The sequence below is a fragment of the Siphateles boraxobius genome, unplaced genomic scaffold, assembly GCF_051911475.1.
Source record: "Siphateles boraxobius isolate OS27281-9 unplaced genomic scaffold, OSU_SipBor_1 31, whole genome shotgun sequence".
In the NCBI taxonomy this organism is placed as follows: domain Eukaryota; kingdom Metazoa; phylum Chordata; class Actinopteri; order Cypriniformes; family Leuciscidae; genus Siphateles; species Siphateles boraxobius.
The window spans coordinates 11,676,115-11,697,814 of NW_027508931.1; the positions used below are offsets into that span (position 1 = coordinate 11,676,115).

A 21,700-nucleotide genomic window follows, 5' to 3' on the forward strand; every position below is an offset into this window, starting at 1 on the left:
TGTTGTGGGAGAAAGGGGGAATAGGGAGCTGTTCCTTTCATGTTGTAAGGACGTGAAATTGTAGTTCGAGCAGGAGGGAATTATGGGTAGTTTAGTCCAAAACACGCATGGTCGTGTGTGCAGCGCTGAATAGAGCGGAGATATTATGTTTCCTTAATTTCTTGTTATATTGAGTGGAAATGAACCGAGTATTTATGTTCACTGCAATATTGAAAGTCATGTGGATGCATGCCGAAGAGATCAAAAAAGCAGTATACTCAGGACAGCTTCGTCTAACTCATCATTTGCACGGATTTGAGTAACTAGTGAAATGTTACGCACACACATATGGCTGCTGAGACGGTGAGCACTGAAGAGAAAATGTAGCCTAACACATTCACTACAGATAGGCTATATTTTCATATCCATTCAACATAACTCAGAACAAGATAACAACTAAAAGTATCTTATTTAGATATTCTGTTGACAGTGAGAGAGACAAAGGTCAACCGCGGTAAATGTAACAAAAGAATACCGCGAAATTCAGTGCGGTCAATATGACCGTCTATGGCCGAAATAGGTAAATATGTTCATTTGTTTTTTTTTTCCTTGTGTGTAATTTATATGAAAAACATTTTAAATGAAAATACAGAAACTTTTTGGAAAAGTCAGGTACCGGCAGGATTTTATTTATTTTCTCAACAAAGTTATTGCAGATATAAAATTCAAAACGGTCAAAATGACCGCCATGGCCGTTCTAGTGTTAAAATCCAAACCTGAACTAACAATGATCAGTTTTTGTTTTTTAGCTAACGATATCAAGGAATATTTGTTCATTGTTAATGTTAGTTAATGCATTAACCAATATTAACTAATGAGACCTTATTGTAAAGGGTTACTTATTGTTCTTTATAATTATTTTGCACTTGTATATTTTATATATATTTTTGTGTATTATATTATTTTATTTAAATGTTAAGTTCTTCTTGTTATAAGAAAAAATTATTAAACCTGTTATAGTAGGACACTACTTTTTTTTGTGCAATTTATCGTGATAATACCATATACCGTGATAAAAGCTTCAGCAATTATCGCAACATGAAAACTGTCACATGCCTAGTCAAATGTCGGATGATTAATTAGCATGGTCAACACATGCATCAATACCCCAAACCAACCCATAACCATTCAGTACGATCTTGGCTGGGACAGGATGACATTTAGGAAAACATTTATTTGTCATCATTCAAATGTACTGTTGGGAAATTGGTTGTGTGACTGGCTTACCAGCTGGAAATGAGTGACGCCCACAGCACATTTATCATTCATTTCCCTCTGATGTTTGTTCTGCACCAGGCATTCCAGAAGATTCCCTGTGTCTATCTGATTATCAGCTACGTCCTGGGAGGAAGGGGACCGAAATGAGAAATTCAGATTTAATAAATAAAGGAAATAATTAGATGTGTGCAGTCAGTACTAACGTGGCAGTGATTCTGGATGACTTCTTCACAGGCTCGGATCAGCAGGGCTTCAATCTGAATGTCCTGTTAACACAACAGTATGGCCATATATAAGAAGTCTTACAATTATCTGTATATATTTATAGATCTTTTAAGATATAAGATTATATAATATAAAAATAATATCAAATATAATACTTATATTTTGATACGACAATATCATAAATACAGTAAAAACACTAATATTGTTAAAAACAATTTAATTTACAATAATTGTTTTCTGTTTGAATATATTTTCATGCAAAGCTGAACTTTCATGAAGCATCATTACTCCAGTCTCCAGTCACATGATCCTTCAGAAATCATTCTAATATGCTGATTTGACACTCAATAAACATTTATTATTATTATTATCCACATTAAAAACAGTTTTTGCTTTTTAATATTTTTGATGAAATTGTGATAAATTTCATGATAATTTTTTTTAATAGAAATTCAGGATTCTGTGAGGAATAAAAAGTTAAGAAAACAACATTCACCTGAACTAGAAACATTTTTTTGTTAATTTATAAATGTCTTTACTGTCACTTTTGATCAACTTAACATACCGTTGCTATTAAAAGTATTCATTTTAGAAAAAACAATAATAAAAGTAACCTATTTAACTAATTTAACAAGATGTTGAAATATGAATGGTTGAATGGGAATGTTCAAGTCCAATCACAATTCATGCAAATATGCAAAATATTAAGCATAAATTGTATACAAAGTATAGAACACTTAATGCTAAAATGATCCATCAAACTTCAAATGGCGTTTGTATGTTAAGCAGTTGAAGCTGAATGAATTGAAAAACGGTACCTACCTCGCAAGCAATTTCGTTTAGGCGCATTATGTACCCGTTAACTCTGAGGTTTGTGTATCTGCAGAGGAGTAAGATATGAAACATACCTCAGATTCTAGTTCTGTCAGGTTTCCCACTACTTCTCTGCAGTTTGACACCAGTTCCTCTAGATGGTCCTGAAGACACTCCAGCTCCTGATGCAGAAAAAAACACCTGTGAATCACTGAGGTAAAGATGCCCATCGTGTACTGATCCTCCTGCAAGACTGAGGAGTTTCATCACAAAACTCAACACATTTTTTACCTGTCCAGTGTCTGTCTTCTCGCTGCACCATTTGCCCAGGTCAGTCATGCAGCGTTTCTGGAGCTCAGGGTCCAACTTCACATCCAGAGCTCTCTGGTGAAGAATTCTCTGGACTTCCACCTTACAGTCCCTGGTGAGCTGCACACAGGAGTCAGTACATTTTTCCACATCAGTTGAATATTATGACAGAATACCAGTTCAATCATCTGTTTTGACATGCAAATTCAATGGCTGAATCCATAACTGAATGTGCTCCATTCAACATGCTTTTCTCATATAAAGTGATCAAACACAGTTGATTTTTGTATGTTGGTCAAATACCCTAAGTGGGGAGTTCCTAGCCAGAAAGTGGAACAAACTTAATTCCATTGTCTCTTCCGTGATTTAAAGGGATAGTTCACCCAAAAATTAAAATGTTGTCATTAATTACTCACCCTCATGTCGTTCCAAACCCAACGACTTTGGTTCATCTTTTGAACACAAATTAAAATATTTGTAATGAAATCTGAGAGATTTCTGTCCCTCCATTGAAAGTCTATTCACCCACAACTCCGATGCTTCAGAGCATTCATAAAGAGATCATAAAATAAATTCATATTGAAGAGACAAGGGATTCTGACCCCAACCCTTCAGTTAGGGGGTAACCAGTGGTTAAATTGGGCCGGGGCTCTCCGGGGCTCAGCCCCGGCACATAAGCCTGCTCGTTTGTGTCCTGATGTTTGCAGTCAGTTGCCTACTGGAAATTATGTCACATAAAATTTGATGAAAGATATGCTTTTGAAAACATATTTCTGACAATAAATGAAAGATTTTTGAAATGGCGTGTCTATTTTGTCTCGTCGGAGCTGAGATGAGAATCGGAATCACGGCCGTATTCTTGTTCAGCTGCTTAATCTCTTTGTCAGTCGACCATGATCGCGCACCGCTCGCGCATGCGCATCGGATAAATGTACGCAGCAATGTTCCCTCCTGGGAGATCCGTGGTTGCGCGGGATGTGGAAGCGCGCAAAAGTTCCAGAAATGTACAAAAAGTGCCCTGGCCTAGAATGACAAGGTAAGGAAAATAAGACTAAATCAAAATTAAATAATCAAGAGGTTGACCATGTGATTTTTCTCAGGAGATGTTTTGAGCATTTTACTTTAGACACCGATTATCAGCAAACTGCCAAGAGAACTGCTTGCTGGCTACTCAAAATAAACTAGCAATATATTCATTCAGCATATTTGTATTTGATCTGTGTGAATTAGAGACATACAAGACTTGCTAGACCTACTTTTAGCTACCAAGCAACCTTTCAACAAGGATAGATTGATATTATTTTTGACTTGTGCATACCTGGATGTGAAATGATGCAGAGTAGGCTGTGTGTGTGTGTGTGTGAGTGTTGTAGTAGTAAAGAGAGAGAATGGGAGAAGGAAGTGTGTGTGAGGTGGACCTGGTCACCACAGACCCAAATCTTCTCAGCTGTTGCTACTGTCATATGCTGCACTGTCTCTTCATGTGGCACATTATGTTTCACGCATTGTATGGGTCACTATATCATAACAAGGTAATACAACGTGTAATCGAGTGATGACTGATTAACAGTATTGTAAATGCTAAATGTCCTAATACCTGTTGATACTACAACAATGCAAAGTATATGCTCTTAACCTTGCAGTTTTTCACATATCATGTAATACTCAATTTCTCCATTTCTTTGGACAAAACTCTCCAGAAAGTGCAATTTAATGGTTTATTTTTCAAAAAATCTGCAAATAAACAGTGTTCAATGATCAATGTTTATATATAAATAAAAACATTAAATAAACTTGTTAATCATATAAAGCGATTATGTCTATGGATATGGATTTATTTTATGATCTCTTTATGAATGTTTTGAAGTATCAGAGTTTTGGTTGAATAAACTAGTCATTGGAGGCTCAGTGATCTCTCAGATCTGTGTTTCGAAGATGAACAATAGTCTAATGGATTTGGAATGGCATAAGGGTGAGTAAATTACAGAATTAAAATTCTTGGGTAAACTATCCATTTAATGAGAACGGAGTTTCTCATTAAAAAAGGCCATTATTTGTGCTTCTCACCCTTCTTCCTTGCTCTTCTGTCCGGTAAGCGTGGCGGTGCAAGCAGGAAAACACAGCGCCAGGAGGCATGAGATCAGTGCTCTCATTCCAGCCTGGTGTGTAGCAAAGTCTGGAGGCGTCGTTCCGACATTTACGGTATAAGATAGGATCAAGCCTGATGGAAAAAAATTCTGTCACAATTACAGTCACCTTAACCTCAACCACTGCTATCAAAATGAAAGCACAATTGTGTTTATACCTAAAATCAATCCTTCATTGAAGTTTATGTACACATATAGCATAAAGTACACTACCATTCAAAAGTTCCGGGTCAGTAAGACTATTTTTTTTAAGTAATGAATATTTTTTATTTAGCAAGGATGCATTAAATTGAAAAAAAGCGACCTTAAAGCAGTTAAGGCTTTCATTATTTTACAAAATACTTCCATTTCAAATAAATGCTGTTCTTTTGAACTTCCTGTTCATCAAAGAATCCTGAAAAAATTGTATCACGGTTTCAACAAAAATATTAATAAAATATTAATCTCACGGGCACATTCAGGTCATGCATCAACATTTAAAAAAGGGGCACATCAAAGGCAAACACCTTTTGTCATGATTCAGCCACAGAAGAGAACAAAACAGCAGTCTCTCTATGGCTGTAACAAACAAAGCTGTCACACGGCCAGACTGTCACAATGGACCATCAAACCAAATTGCTGTTTCAAACGGCTCTAATTAAAAACCACTTGAATCTAATGGGCTGTGAATTAAGTTATGACCATCTAATGGTTTTATTATAATGGCACTGTGTGGGCATCCTTCTCAAATCGAACGGATGAGAGAAACACACAGGAAGGTCGCATCATGCAGGCAAATCCAACTACAGACGAGTGCTGAGCTATTAAACATACAAAGACCTCTGACTGACTGAACAACAAGCTATTATACAAACACACTCGAAACATTACTTAAAAGCATAAGGGGGTTTCAAGAGTCTTTTTTTGCATTAGTCATCAAGTACAGTAAGGTCAGGTAAAGAAAAAGGAATTTAGGTTGATTACTTCCAGTCTCTTGAGATGAAGTACTGCAGCTCCAGCAACCGGTGTTCACAGTCCTGAACCATCTTCTCTGTGTAAAGGTGCTCCATTAAACAAGACAGAATCCTACACACACACAAACTATTTGTCAAAATATGTGTCGCTATTTGTCAAAATAAATTAAATAAAAACACTGAAAACACTGAATATTTCAAGTGAATTTAAGGCATCACAACATTATAATGTACAGTATGAAAAAATGTTAACAGTGTTATAGAAATTTTGGTTTTAAAGATTAAATTTAAGTGAGAATTAAATTACAATTTACAATAAAATAGCGCCTGAATACTGATACATTTAACATTCCAAATTTATGAAATTTACTTTTTTAATTTACTTTTTATTTAATTTTCAAATATCATAAAATACGTTTAAAAAATAAATTAACGAATTAATGAAAAATTAATTTTTTTAAAAAATTAAAAAAGTTTTGAGTATTAGTCACTTTAAAAAGCACATTTTCTACAAAAAAGTTATTAATTAATCTAAACATAAAAGGTAAAAATTTTAATATCTAAATAAAAAAAATACATTAAAACGAATATAACCAAAACTTATTCGATTTTTTAAAAAATATATATTTTTTTGATATTTGTAAAAAAAGAAAGAAAAAAGAAATGCATTGGAAGAGACTGTATGTAACTTAAAAAAGGGAATTTAACAGAATCTTTTTTATTTGAGTATTACATACATTCTCTTCCAACGCAAAATTTATTTTGACAAATCACAAAAATATCACAAAAAGTAAACAAATAATTACATAAAAAAAATAAACATTTTAGTTTATCAGTCTCTTCCAATGCGGACACTGTATAACTGGACTCAATAGACAAGATCGGGACGAGGGTGCCATAGGTTGCCCTGTCCCTGAGAAAGGAGGTCCTTCCTCTGAGGAATTGGCCAGGGAGGTGCTATCGCGAGGAGAAAGTTCGGAGAACCAGGTCCGGGTGGGCCAATGAGGCGCAACCAATATGACTTGCTCCTCGTCCTCCCTGATCTTGCACAGGGTCTGTGCAAGACGGCTCACTGGGGGGAACGCATACTTGCGGAGGTTCCGCGGCCAGCTGTGTGCCAGTGCGTCCGTGCCGAGTGTGCCCTCGGTCAGGGAGTAAAACAGGGCGCAATGGGACGAGTCGTGGGAGGCAAACAGGACTACCTGGGCATCCCCGAACTGGTCCCAAACCAGCTGAACTGACTGGGGATGGAGTCGCCATTCTCCAGGGAGGGGCTGAAGCCGTGGGAGCTCGTAGGCTGTAAAGTTCAGGGCTCCGGGAAAATATTGTCTCGAAGCGACCTCAGATGCTTCTGACTCCATAAGAGGAGGTGGCGGGCGAGTTGTGACATACGGCGGGAGCGTAGACCACCTTGACGGTAAATGTATGCTACGCGGCATTGTCTGAGCTGACTAGTACGTGTTGACCTTTGAGCAACGCAAGAGAGCGGTGCAGAACAAGGCGTACTGCCAGCAACTCGAGGCAATAGACACGATCACGATCCGCCTTTTTTGCCTCCGATACCGATTCTGATACCTGGGATTCAGTATTGGCCGATACCGAGTACCGATCCAATACTAAAATAATAATTAAAAAAACAGTGCCGATTTACCAAATAAACTGTATCTGTATGCCTCACTGTGGGGAAGAGACTGATTATTCTTTTGTGTAAGGCATCAAGCTTGACTTAAATATTATTTTCCTTACTTAAACCAATATACAGACAAAATATATACTGTATAATTAAAAGACATTTCTTTTAAAATTTGAAGCACAACTTTTTAAATGAAGCAGCAACATATGATAGATTGGACAGAACAACTAAGGCTATCAATAAACTGCCATTGCGCAAAAGTAATATGAAAGGCTCCAATTCACAGCGGCATGAAACGCTTATGTGCATCCCGTGCTTTATCTACAGAATAATAATAGGAACATTGACTCATCTTGGAGAGAGTTTCATCGTGTTGACTGTCGTAACCGAGCGCAACGCACTGTTTGAGTGCCGAATGGAGAATGACTGACAGCCGCAGCGGAGGGAAGCACTTAGGTGAAAATTTATTTAACGACTTAAATCTGTACCTCACATTAAACCATATGGAATTGCTTCAGAAAACTTTGAATATAGTACATGAAAACATTATGGTGCTTTATAATGTTTTTGTGCGTTTTGTGTTGTATAACAATAACATACGCACAATATCGGGTTTGGATGGTCTCGTCTGGCCGATACCCGATCCGGCACATATTGGTAGTATCGGAGCAATATCGATACCGAGTATCGGTTCGGCGCACCCCATCTCTGAGCAGCCCACTCAGCGGCGCCGCTAGCCTGGCATTAGCGGGGCGCGGAGCGGGCTGGGATGCCTTCCTGCGACCACCTCCACAGCGAGGCCCGATGAAGGCTGCTGCTGGGGCCGGGCGGGAGGGATGAGGTCGCAGAAGTGCACCCTCGGCGGTGAGCAGGCTAAGGATTTTGAGCCGCAGGGTGTCGGGGCAGAATGTTTTATAGCCTCAGTCTGCTTCTGGGCGGCCTCGATCGCGCCGCCAAAGAGGACAGTCTGGGATAAGAGGGAGTTGAGGCATCGGGTTCGCTCAGCCTCGCATATATCAACCAGGTTAAGCCAGAGAAGTCTGACCACCCATGTGGACATCACCTGACCCAGGGAGCGTGCGATCACCTTCGTCGCTCAGAGCGAGGTCGGTGGCGGCATGCAGCTGTTGGATGAGCCCTGAATCAGCTCTACCCTCGTGCATGTCATTGAGCACCCTGAAGGATGGCAATAGCATGCAGTGAGGCGGCAGCCTGCCCCGCAGCTCTATAGGTCTTTGCCACCGGAGTAGACAAAAAACCTACAGGCATTGGACAGGTGCTTAGGGTCACCACACCAGGTGGAGGCGCTGTGGGGACACAGATGTGTAGCCACAGAACACTCCACGGGGGGAACCCCAGCGTACCCTTGGCTGCGGCCCCTGCGAGGGCAGAGAAGGCTTAAGAGGCCGCTGAGCAGTCGCGAAACGTCAAAGGAGACCATGATCTCATGACCTCTTCATGCACGTCCGGGAAGAAAGGAATTGAGGGCGGGTGCTGGTGTCAGCAGGCGCCGCCTCCAAAACCAATCGTGCCGGGAAAGCTTGCCTGTCAACACTGGATCAGACTCGGCAATGCTGGCACACCCGAAGGCGGCAGCACAGCTGAATCCTCATCTCAAGAGGACTCCAGCCCACATTGTGATGCGGCGATAGACATGGTTTCATCTGCCAGGGCACCGAATGAGTTGCTGGGCCAGACGACGTCCACTGAATGCGACTGGTCAGCGATCTCATCCGGAAACCGCACGGGTTGCAATGTGAGAGAGGTGTGTGTGGACCGAGGAGAAAGCGTCGTTTTTTTTCCCACATCAACTGCCTATTGGCCTTCCTGGCCACCAGCCAAAATATTTCCTCGTGTAGAGAAAATAGATTGGGGTGTGGATGAGGGGACTCTCACTCTAAAGAGGTCATTGAGTTTCGAACGCAACATTGCGATGGTCATGTTCCCGCAATGAAACATGACACATCCATGAACGCTGCCCAAGCGCGATCTATTTTTAGCCCACACGCACGAGCAGCGTTCACGCCCAACAGCAGGTTAACCAGACTACCACACCCAGAAGTGCACGGGCATTTTCAATGCATCTTTAAAAAGACGTGCCGCGTGCAAGCTCTTTTTGTGAGAGGGAAAACTCTGCAGATGCTGAAGTGACCAGGGAGAAACACACGACTGGCAAACCACTGCACAGATCAGCAGGCAATGCGAAACTCGCTGGGAATCGCCGTCACACCAACACCTGAACACCTGGAGAGAAGCTTGTCTCGAAGAGTGAAGAGAGTTGATCTCAGAATGGCTTGTGGAGTGAAGAATACTATTGGCTCCGAAGCGAAAACATATCTGCATGTTGCCGGCGTCTTCCTTTTATACCCACGAGGTGGGGCGGAGTTGTGCCATGCAAATTCCGCAGACCCATGGCATTTCTTTGCCATTGGCTCGTTTTGTATACTCGAAGTTGATAGGCTTTCTAAGCAAAACCCCATTCGTCGTCACAACGGAACTCGTAGTGACAACGAAAGGGAACTCAATAACCGGACAGTATTGAAGAATTAAACAAAGCATGAAGCCAAGTGGAATAATCTCGACAGGAATCTTAAATCACCAACTACAGTTACCGTTTCCCCTGGAGGGAAATGGGACACCATTTCTTGAAAGTATTTACACTATATTAATGCACTTTGACTCACATAGGGTCTCCGCTACGGATGTGTTTGCAGGCTGTCTGGATCACAGACTCACAGGCTTCGTTCAAAGCGCGATCAATCCGATAATCGGTGCCGGGGTCTGCTGACTGGATAAGAGTCTGCAGCTACAGGACAGAAGTTTGGAGAAGTTTGAAATTTGGAAGAAAGAAATGCTTTTATTCAGCAAGGACACATTAATGGATCAAAAGTGACAGTAAAGACATTTATAATGTTACAAAAATAAATAAATAAATAATAATAATAATGATAATAATAATAATACGCTGTTCCTTTGAACTTTCTATTCATTGAAAAATCCTGAGAAAAAGTATCACAATTTCCACAAAAATAAATGTTTTCAACAATAATACGGAACGCTTTTTGAGCAGCAAATCATCATATTAGAATGATTTCTGAAGGATCATGTGACACTGAAGACTGGAGTAATGATGCTGAACATTTTTGACATCAGCTTTGACATCACAGGAATAAATTACATTTGAAAATATATTCAAATAGAAAACAGTTCCCGAAGTTCCCGACCTAGCTCAAGCAAATATTTTCATTGATGCTGAAAAGCTTGTTGATTATACACATGTAAACTTCAATAATAGCAAGTACATTCCACTGAAGTATGATCTCACAGACATCATCAAACATCATTCTTGAGTCTGTATTGAGTGTGGGTATTTGGGAGCGATTTATTTTTTTAAACACTGACAAACACTGTATGACAGCATTTATTTTTACTTCCTTTTACTTTATTTTTTCACATCACATGCACATGGTTTGATGGAAATGTAAGAAAAATAGCCACACTGTACTGTGCATTGTGAGTTGTTGTGAGTTGGGCATGACCTGCCGTTTTCAATAAAGCAGATTTGTTGTCTCAATTCAAGTTAAGTCTATTTCTTGAAACAAGACGATTCATCTTTTACAAATAACACAGGAGCTTAAAAACCTTATGACATGTCAAAAAAGCTAGTTTCATCACAGATATGACTCAAAACAAGATATTTTCAAGACAGTTTCACTTAACAAGATATTCAAGATGCACTGTCTAAAAACAAGCTCCTTTTTCTCACTTAATTCTTGCTCTTTAGGTGATTTTGTCTTATATTAAGTGTGACTAGATATTTTGACTAGAAATTAGAAAAATATACTTGGCAAGATTTTGAGTTTTTGCAGTGTAAATTGTAATAGTATTTCACAAATGTTTTTATTCTGTTTGACCAAATAAATACAGCCTGAGCATACTGAAAAGTAGAATTAAACCTATTTAAATGATTACTTGTTTAAAAAGTACTATTAAACATCCAATACCCTTTCCCACAATCCCAACGTTTCTTACTGCTGTCTGACAGAGGTTGTCCACCATGCCCTTGTCCCCGCGGGCAACTCTCATAAGGCAGTGGAGGGTTCGGCCCTTGCGGTGCAGTCCTGAGCAGTGCGTCTCGATCTCTCCTCGACAATGCAACACGATCTCAGGACTCAGAGAGAAATCCTCCATTAGCATGCGTCTGTAGTCCAGCATCTCACCCTGACAGTCTCCGGTCACCGTACGGCCTGAAATGACAGCGGTGAAAACCACGGGAAGCAACAGAACAATGGACAAGCTTATTAGGTTGCAGAAAATCAATAAATAACAGAGAAACATGCATGAAAGAAAAGAAACTATATGCCTGGTATAGAATTCTAGCACATTGTTTATGGCATACTGCACAGTATACAGTATGTAATGATTTTTTTAAAAACGCAGTGTGCTCTATGAATGTATTTTGTGCAGACTAACTCTTGAGTTGTATACTGTATACAATTTGCACACTACAAAAATAAAAGGGGTGCTAATATTCACTGAATATTTAAAGGGGTGGTATAATGCCCCATTTTACAAGATGTAAAATAAGCCTCTGATGTCCCCAGAGGTATGTGAAGTTTTAGCTCAAAATACCCCACAGATCATTTTTTTTAGCATGTTAAAATTGTCCCTTTTTGAGGGTGAGCAAAAATGGTCGTTTTGTGTGTGTCCCTTTAAATACAAATGAGCTGCTGCTTTCGACACAGAGGGTGGCGCTTCAAGAGCTTTTGAGTGTGTGTGTGTGTGTGTGTGTGTGTGTCTGTCTGTTAGCAGCTCTGATTACCTCAAAGACTAGACCTCGCAGACAAGCACTGAATATCAGAAACTGTTCTGCCTTTTATCTTTAAACTGGAATCGGTCACACTATGCTGATGATCTACTATTACGTGCGTCTAATCCAATTCTACATTTTTCAGTTTTTCTATCCATGTTGCAAAAATGTGGCTCTTTCTCTGAATACAAAATAAATCTCCAAAAAAGTGAGTGTTTCCCGATTAATGCATTGGCTATGGGTCTTTTGCAGTCAGATGTTCCATTTACACTAAGCAGAACAAGATTTAAATACCTTGGCATCAATATCACTCATTCTATGTCCTCTCTTGTATCTGGTAATTTCATCCCATTATTAGAACAGAGCAAGTCTGATTTTCAGTGGTTGAGCAATTGTTGGAGAATCTTGCCACCCCTCCTCTATCTGATGCTTGAGTTTGAATGCTGTAATGTTAAGCAGAAAAAGTAGGCCATAGGGCAATGTAGAGATGGAAAAGTACCTAAAAACCCATGTAATGCATAGATGACGTTGGTGGAAGGTACGGGAAGGTACTAAAAAACATGTATGATGTAATTTTTAAAAAACTATACATGTGATATTCTGCTACCAATAGAAATAAGGCCTCGGAGCATGTGATCTTAATTGTGGCGTGATACCGAGGAGGAGCAATGTGTAAGAGATAACGGTACAAACGCTAATTGGACACTGGCGATAAGAAAAAGGTATAAGACCTATGTACTGACCACTGTAAGATCAGATGACTCAGCTGAACATCTCACTTTGTTGAATTGCTCAATAAAGTTACTTTAATACTTTTATAAACTTCAACTCTGAAAGCGTTTTGAAGACTTATTTCTAGAAGACTTTGAAAACTACAGACCATCAATTAGCCATAATTGGCGAGGCAGCCAGGAGCAGGCTTGGGGTCAGGAGGTCGCTGTGGTGTGGGCGCTGACAGCGGCATTCACAAAACAAAGGCCGGCCAAAAGAAATAAGGTAAGCAATTTTTGCCTATATTTGTTTTGTGAATTGCCTCTGGTAAGCTAACACGCTTGGTGACTGCTTTAAATTATAAATCTCACTGCAAAAGAACCTAAACGACTGAGAGATAAAATAAGGGAAGGGAGAGTCTGATTTCCAGGTCCAGAGAAGCTGCTGTGTGTTTGTTTGTCTAAAAACGCAAGAAGGACGTAGCGTAAAAAGTACGCTCACAGCGTAAGAAGTACGTTGTCTATTAACGCAAGAAGTGCGTAGGCGCCAACAGTGTAAAAAGTACACTGTTTAATTGTTTGTTTGTCTTTAAAGAGAAAAAGTGTGGTGTTGAAGTAGTGTGCACAAAAATAGAGGGGAAAAGGGGAAAAAATACAAGTAGAAAACTTATTATTTAAGAGATTTATGCAAAAAGTGCATTAGTTGTTATAAAGGCTTTTATATAGAGAAATAAAGAATAAAATAAGGTTAAACAATTAAGATAAACTAAAAAATATAAACTTATAGTAGAAAGGATTGAGACAGAGAGAGAAGGGAGTCTTTGGTCTTTCTGGGCATTCTGCCAAGAAGTACATTAACCAGTCATAAATCAGTGATACACTAGGAAGCAAAAGACACTTGAACCAATTAGTGAGAGACTGTAGTAAGATCTGAAAAGACCAGAATAAGAAAAAAAATATAAAAAGAATTATAAAAAATGGAAAATAAAAGTTATTAAAATTAATGGATAAATTACATGCATTACAATCAGCAAAGATTTATCAATTATACAGATGACATACAACCCCAAATCAGAAAAATCAATAAAATCAAGAATCTGTTATTTGTTCATTCTTTTTAACCTTTTTTTAACTGACAAAAGTACAAAGATAAGTTTTTCAATGTTTTCACTGACCAACATAATTTTGATTTTGATGGCTGCAACACACCCCAAAAAAGTTGGGACAGAGACATGTTTACCACTGTGTCACTTTACCTTTCCTTTTAATTACACTATTTAATCATTTGGGAGTTGAGGATACTAATTGTTGGAGTTTTGCTAGTGGAATATTTGCCCAATCTTGTCAGATACAAGACAGCCGCTCAACAGTCTGTGGTCATCATTACCTGATTCTTCTTTTCATGATGGGTCATACATTTTCCATAAGAGACATATCTGGACTGCAGTAAACAGGCAGGCACATCCCTTCTATGGTGCAGAGTGTCTAGAAACCACTCAGTTTTAGCATGTGCAGAATGAGGCCTGGCATTGTCTTGCTTCCCAGGAAAGATGTCATCTTGATGGCAGTTTATGTCTCTGTACAATCCAAATACATGCCTCCATGTCAATGGTTCCTTCACAATAATGCAAGTTACCCATACCGTTTGCAATGATGCACCTCAATACCAGCACAGATGTTTGCTTTTGCACCTGTCGCTGGTGAAAGTCTGTTTGGTCCCTTTCGTCTTTGGGACTGAGAACTCGATGTCCATTTTCTCCCAAAAACAAGCTGAAACATGGACTCATCTGACCACAGCACACATTTCCACTGTCTTCTAGACCATCTGAGATGAGCTCAGGCCCAGAGAACTCGCCGGCATCTCCACATAGAACTGATGTAAAGCTTTCTCCTTGCGTAACAGAGATTCAAGTGGCATTTGTTGATGCAGCGTCAGACTGTGTTCAGTGAAAACGGATTTCCAAATTAATCCTGAGCACATGTGTCTGTATTTAACGGATTAGCATGATGGTATCTTGTGCAATGTCATCTGAGGGCTCAAAGGTCACGCACATTCAACAGAGGTCTACTGCCTTGCCCTACACAGACTGAGATTTCTCTGGATTCCCTCAATCTTGTGACAATATTATGTATGGAAGATGATAAAAGACATAAATTCTTTGCAATCTTGCATTGAGAAATGTGATTTTTTAAATTGTTTGACAATTCTCTCATGATATTTGGCACAAAGTGATGAGCCATGACTCATCTTTGCTTAAAAAGACTGAGAAGCACGTTTACACCCAAACATGATACCCTCAACTATTACCAATTCACCTGCTCAGTGTGGACTGTTTCAAAATACTTGGATAATCTAATTTGGATAATCTTTTCACTTTTATTTGGTCTCTGTCGCAACCTTTTTGGGGTGTGTTGCAGCCACCAAAATCAAATACAATTATGTGGGTCAGTGTTGGTCAAAATTTCTTTGTACTTTTGTCAGCTAATAAAATGTTAAATAGAATGAACAAATTACAGATTCTTGATTTAATTGCATTTTACAAAATGTCCCAACTTTTTCTGATTTGGGGTTGTACTTGAGGCTCTAGGCCACCAATTAAAATACACCAGTAAAATGACATGGCAAAACAGACAAGCTCTGAATTGGTTATTGGCAGACAAAGGAGGAGTATGTGTAATGTTTGGGACTGACTGCTGCACCTTTATTCCTAATAACACAGCCCCTGATCGAACTTTCACTAGGGCCATGAAGAAACTGAAGGTTCTAAGACAAGAGGTTGCTGAAAATGCGGGAAGAGACAGGGATATTGGATACTGGTTTGATTCTGTATCTGGAGCCTGGAAAGAATGGTTGATTAAGGTGGGAATAATAATAGCTGTGGTTGTCTTGTTTTTCTTCTGTTGTTCTGCTGTGTTATACCTTTCCTTAGATCCATGTTGGCCAGTGCTGCTGCTCGGTCAATGACCTCAGCCAAACAGATGATCAATGTATCAGTTAAACGAGAAAGAGTTGACATTGGGTGCAACTCAAGAGTGTACCCAATTGGACCAGGCCTGAATGAACTAGGTGAGTTCTAGTAAGGAAGCCTTTGAAAAGAAGGTAAAAGGATTGGGGGTACCTGTTGTTTTGGGGTTTTAAAGTTTTTAACTCTGTTTTTGATAAGAGAGGGAGTTAGTAATACTCTGTCTTTCTTTTTGGGGTAAAACTAGGGAGCTTATTAGAACATGCAAGGGTAGAGTAGGGAGGTAGTTAGATGGGCAGTCATGCATTTATTTTTAAGTACCCCCGTCCTGTATATTCTATACTTATAATCATATTGAAGCATGCATATATAATCACACTACTGTCACAATTTAGAATGGGAGACTGAGGGAGATAATAGAAGGTTTGAAACAGGTTATTGCCCATGATATGAGGTAATGCAGTAAAATCTGAAGGAAAGATGAGTGTGTTTATTATTATTCTTGAATCACTTTATTCACTTTTTACATTTTGAATATATATTACTGTAACAAACCTAGAAGCCTTGACATTATGTGCATTTAAACTATTGGAACGGGCAAAGGGCAGACTCAACTGGTGGTTTAAAAACCCGCTGTCTGCTCCACCACCAGATAGCGCCCTAGGCACTGCCAGGGCACCTCTGGCAATGATGGAGCAACCCAGATAGCACCACAGGCCACCGGAAGCGCCTGCATGGTTCCTCTGGCATCGTGGGACGAATTGTGACTTCAGGTCTATACACTGTATGATGAATACACTGAGTATTTGAAGCTGCTCTATCCCTATAAAAGTGATGGTTTGACAGGAAGGTGAGATCTTTTACTCCACTCTAGACAAATGGGGTTGGAGATGTTTGGTCTTACTATTCCTCCAGGGTGTACCTCTGTGATAACAGGTCTATTGGTAGAATGAATGGATGGTCTAAATTGACCATGTTGGTTAGACAAGAGAGAGGCCTGCTCATGGAGATACATTCTGGGTAAGAATGATGTGAAGGTGGGACTAGAGTTAGTCCCAAAGGGGGGATGTGTTGGAGAATCTCGCCAGCCCTCCTCTATCTGATGCTTGAGTTTGAATGCTGTAATGTTAAGCAGAAAAAGTAGGCCATAGGGCAATGTAGAGATGGAAAAGTACCTAAAAACCCATGTAATGCATAGATGACGTTGGTGGAAGGTACGGGAAGGTACTAAAAACATGTATGATGTAATTTTTAAAAAACTATACATGTGATATTATGCTACCAATAGAAATAAGGCCTCGGAGCATGTGATCTTAATTGTGGCGTGATACCGAGGAGGAGCAATGTGTAAGAGATAACGGTACAAATGCTAATTGGACACTGGCGATAAGAAAAAGGTATAAGACCTATGTACTGACCACTGTAAGATCAGATGACTTAGCTGAACATCTCACTTTGTTGAATTGCTCAATAAAGTTACTTCTTCTGAGACATGGAACTTCGACTCTGAAAGCTTTTTGAAGACTTATTTCTAGAAGGCTTTGAAAACTACAGACCATCAATTAGCCACGACATAATCTGCCTCTATCATTGATAGGTTGGATTAATGCAGTGAAAATGAATGTGTTGCCCAAGTTTCTTTTTGCTTTTCAGTGCCTTCCTTGGTTTCTCCCTAAACAGTTTTTTTAAATCTATCGACCAGATTGTGACTGACTTTTTTGGGGTGGTAAAGTGCTCAGAATTCGGAAATCGTTGCTTCAAAGATGCCAACTGAATGGTGGGCTTTCTTTACCTAATTTCATGTTTTACTATTGGTTAGTAAATATTCATAAAATAACATTTTGGCTTAGTTCGTCCACTAAAACATGGTGCAGATTGGAAGAAAATGCATGTAGAGTTACCTCTCCGTTGGCTTTGCTTACTTCACCCCTATCCTGTAATGTCTCTTCGGCCTCCTTGACACATAACCCAGTTGTTGTATCTACACTTTGGATTTGGTGCCAGTTTAGGCAACACTTTAAATTCAATTCTGCCTCAACATTGATGCCACTATTTGAAAATCATGTTTCCCACATGTTTCTTTCTGATCCTGTATTTAAGCAGTGGCATGCAAAAGGCTTGAGATGTTTTCAAGACCTGCACAGAGATGGCACATGTTGTAGTTATGTACAGTTATCTTCCGATTTGGAGTTGTCAGAGTCCCAATTAGACCGTGTCTAATTTTGCAGATTAGACACTGCTCTGCTACCTTATTTTCTAGTTACCCATCTCTGCCCCCGATGCTAGTTTGGGAAGAGTTCCTACAACTCAATTCGCATCACAAGTTTCAAGAATTTATGGTTGCCTTTTAGGTTTAAGTGACTGTTCTATTGACAGAACTAAAAGAGCGTGGGAGGGGGAGTTGGGAGAAAGTTTTGAAGAGGACTGGTGGGCGGGCGCACTGGACAGAATACGTTCTAGTACAATTTGTGCACTTCTTGGTCTCATTCATTTTAAAGTACTAAACAGAATAAATCAAGGCCAGGTTATCTAAAATATTTCCTAATGTTGAAGACAGATGTGACAGATGTCATGCACCTTTGTGCAATTTCAGTCATATGTTTTTTACTTGTCCTACATTGCAAAATTTTTGGGTCAATTATTTTACAATTATGTCTAAAGTGTTAAAAATTAGAATTTATGTTTGCCCCACCATATAAATCTTTGGGGTACCAAAAATCTGGTCTCAGTTTCCAATTCAGTTTCAATTCCAAACAACTGGATGTTCCCTACTCCTTGTTAGCTAGGTGCCGTATTCTGCTCCACTGGAAATCTAATAAGCCTCCAACAACCCCCCAATGGCTAGTGGATACCATGTTTTTTTTTAAACTGGAAAAAGTAAGAACTTCTCGGAAAAGCAATTTCTTCAGTAAATGGCATCCCTTTATAGCTTGCTTTAATTCTCTTAAAACACTACTTCCTGGTTAATACATAAGTATTGTATATTACCTACTTGTATTACTATAATTTTCGATAATTTGTATTTTCCTTTTTCCTATTATTTATTTATTTATTTCATTTTTTTATTATTATTAATTATTTCTCCTCTTTTAGTTGATGTGTATTTTCCTTGGTTTGGTCTTATTGTAAAAAAAGAAGTGTCAATAACTTGCATTAATCTATTGTGCTGTAATAACATTTTGTTTAATAGAAAAGTTTGAACATAACCTGGAGTCGGACAATGATGGAGAGACAACATCTAGAATGCAACAGGACGTTTCTGAATGGTTAGTTGATGAATTTATGTTGCTGGTGTGGGGTTAACTATCTTCAAGACTTTGATTAGCATATTCTGTCATGATATTCTATAAAATCAATAGTGTGGGAACTGTTGTAAGATGCCTACAGAGTGACATGCTATTGCATTTGTGTTACGTGCTGTATTGCATGTGAAAAGACGGATGCGACAGCTTGAGCAGACTCACAAATGTGCTCTACTACAACAACTCTTCCTCTTCTCAACACGGACTGCGTGTTCCCGGGGACGGGGTTTATGTACATTTTAGGGTTAGTGATGTCACTAACCCGGGAGGAATATTGTGTAGTCCCTACTAGCTGTTTGTTGTAGTCCTTAAAAAACGAATTCTTTAAAAGCAAATATCTTCCTTTGCTTTGAACTTTGAGCGTAAAATAAAACAAAATACAATAAAAACTAAAATGAAATGGTACCACAAAAAATAAAAATAAAATGTAGCATGAGTACAATTGTAGTATTCTGCTACAAACATACCCAGATTTGGGGTGAATAGATGTATATAAACAGACCTCTGTGAACAGCAGATTCCAGGCAGAGGAGGAGGTAGGAGAGTCTGGCCTCTCGTGCTCGGGGCATGCTGGTGTCCGGGTTACAATGATATTTGCGTAAGTCGGCCTTACAGGCCTTTGCAAGGGAGTAACTGACTTTATAATCTTGAGCAATGAGCTTTTGCCGAGTTGTCAGGGCGTTTCTGCACTGTGGACAGAGATGCTTATTAAGTGCACGGAGAGGACAAACATACACTAAACTGACCACCAACATTTATGTGGGTTCTTCTAGACTATGACTTCAATTCAGAAACTATCCTCCCACACTGACATTTAATGCACATACTGTTGAGAAACAAAACAAAAAAAAACCTTGTTTCTATTAAATTTGCATTTACATTGAATAATTATGCGTTTAATTTCCATAATATCAATAACTATAGATGTGCCGCACCTTTTCTGACATTGCTTCCTCAAATTTATGGTTGAACAGGCATTTGTACACTCTGCCTTCTCCCACTTGGGTCTGAAAAAAAACAAACAAAAAAAACAGCAATAAAATGTTAAGCATTGACAGGTCAACGGGGAGATATTCAACACTTCATGATCATACGTGATATGTGCACACATCAACACATCGGCCCACATCTCCTACACAAAGCAGCTATGTGGTCTAATCCTGTCATTCTGACTCATAGCACATGAGGGGCAGCTGTCAATCATGTCAGCTGATACTGATACTGGTACTTCATGATACTGGACCAAAAAAGTACATACTTGTAGTGAGTATTACAAGTATGCAAATTCGATATATAAGAGAAGCGGACACATACATTTTCACAGAAGCGCTCCCGGTCGTCTCGGCAGGAGAAGTAGATGTAGCGGTCGAGGTGGAAATCATCCGCAGACAGTTCGGCCACTCTCATGATGGACTTTTTGCAGTCGCCCTTGATTTGATGAGTTTTATCCTGCTGCTCTGCCTCCCTGACCAGAGCCCTCTCCAGACACGCAATCACCTCACCCTGGGAATGCAGGTCCTAACCGGAATGGAAAAGACAAATTAGTTGACCTTGAAACTCAGAGCTTGGCTTAGGGTTCATTTTGGGACAACAGATATGTTAGACTGAAGGGGTAAACGGGAGGGAAGAAAAATGTCAACTAGTTAGATATTTTACAGAGAAAACCAAAGAGACTAAAAATGATGCTTTTAATTGTGAGATGAAAACACAAGAAGAAATTCTTTGAGAAAATAGCAAAAAAAATTTTTATTTAATATAATTATTTTGCTCCCACTTAATATTAGGTGTATTGACTGCAAAGATAATAAATTAAATTACTATGTACTAACATTTACATTAATTAATCATTTGATACGATACACTTATTGTGTACATACATGTATTTTTAAAATACCTGCATGTAATTACAGCTGTATAATTACACCTTACACACCTTTAACTTACCACCCTTAAACCTACCCATACCACCAAACCTGTCCCTAACCTTACCCGTATCACACCTCGATTGCACAAAAAGTGTTTTGTAATACAATGTGAACTCAAGTACATTGTAAATTTTTTTTGATGCAAGTACATAGTAGTTAAGGACACCTAATATAAAGAGTGACCATTATTTTTTTTAAATAGTTTCTGTTATAAGCTTATTGGCTTTATTATATAGGAGAGAAAGACAGGAAAGTGCAGGGAGAGAGGAGTGTTATTTTAGTATTATTTACATACTATTATAATTTACAGTATTTATTAATATTCTGCATTTCATTTTTTTATTTGTGTTAATAAAAATATTATATATAATATGTACAAATTATAGTGCTTTTTATTTTTTCAGTTTTAAATTTAAGTTTTAGTCATTTTTATGTGGTTTTGATATTTTGATTCGTTTTTCTATTTAGGTTTTTTTTAAGCTGCAGTCCGTAACTTTTTTGGGTGAAAAATTATCCAAAATAAATTTTGGAGCTAGTACATAACCATCCAGTGTTGAAAACTATCTGCTTGCCGTAGCTCGATTCAAAACGGTAAGCTTGTTATAATGGTTTTTAATTCCAGTGCAACTGGTGGATTTCCGCAGGAAATTCGA

General features: G+C 38.8%; 1 protein-coding gene and 1 long non-coding RNA gene across 4 annotated transcripts in view; one reads left to right on the plus strand and one right to left on the minus strand.

The window, feature by feature from the left end:
* Positions 1 to 21,700, minus strand: part of glg1b (golgi glycoprotein 1b) — a 157,053-nt gene that overhangs the window by 25,086 nt on the left and 110,267 nt on the right. For all 3 annotated transcript variants that reach the window (XM_077193855.1, XM_077193854.1, XM_077193857.1), the window contains exons 6-16: positions 20,437 to 20,640; positions 20,058 to 20,129; positions 19,625 to 19,811; positions 11,370 to 11,584; positions 10,022 to 10,143; positions 5,715 to 5,816; positions 4,672 to 4,825; positions 2,587 to 2,724; positions 2,391 to 2,477; positions 1,461 to 1,523; positions 1,267 to 1,380 (exon numbers count right to left, since the gene is read on the minus strand). In XM_077193855.1, coding sequence (XP_077049970.1) covers positions 1,267 to 1,380; positions 1,461 to 1,523; positions 2,391 to 2,477; positions 2,587 to 2,724; positions 4,672 to 4,825; positions 5,715 to 5,816; positions 10,022 to 10,143; positions 11,370 to 11,584; positions 19,625 to 19,811; positions 20,058 to 20,129; positions 20,437 to 20,640 — 1,458 coding nt within the window. The remainder of the gene's footprint in view (positions 1 to 1,266; positions 1,381 to 1,460; positions 1,524 to 2,390; positions 2,478 to 2,586; positions 2,725 to 4,671; positions 4,826 to 5,714; positions 5,817 to 10,021; positions 10,144 to 11,369; positions 11,585 to 19,624; positions 19,812 to 20,057; positions 20,130 to 20,436; positions 20,641 to 21,700) is intronic.
* On the plus strand, positions 12,902 to 15,659 carry LOC143696950 (uncharacterized). Its single transcript, XR_013186096.1, has 2 exons — positions 12,902 to 13,143; positions 15,578 to 15,659. It is a non-coding gene; the product is annotated as an uncharacterized LOC143696950 (long non-coding RNA).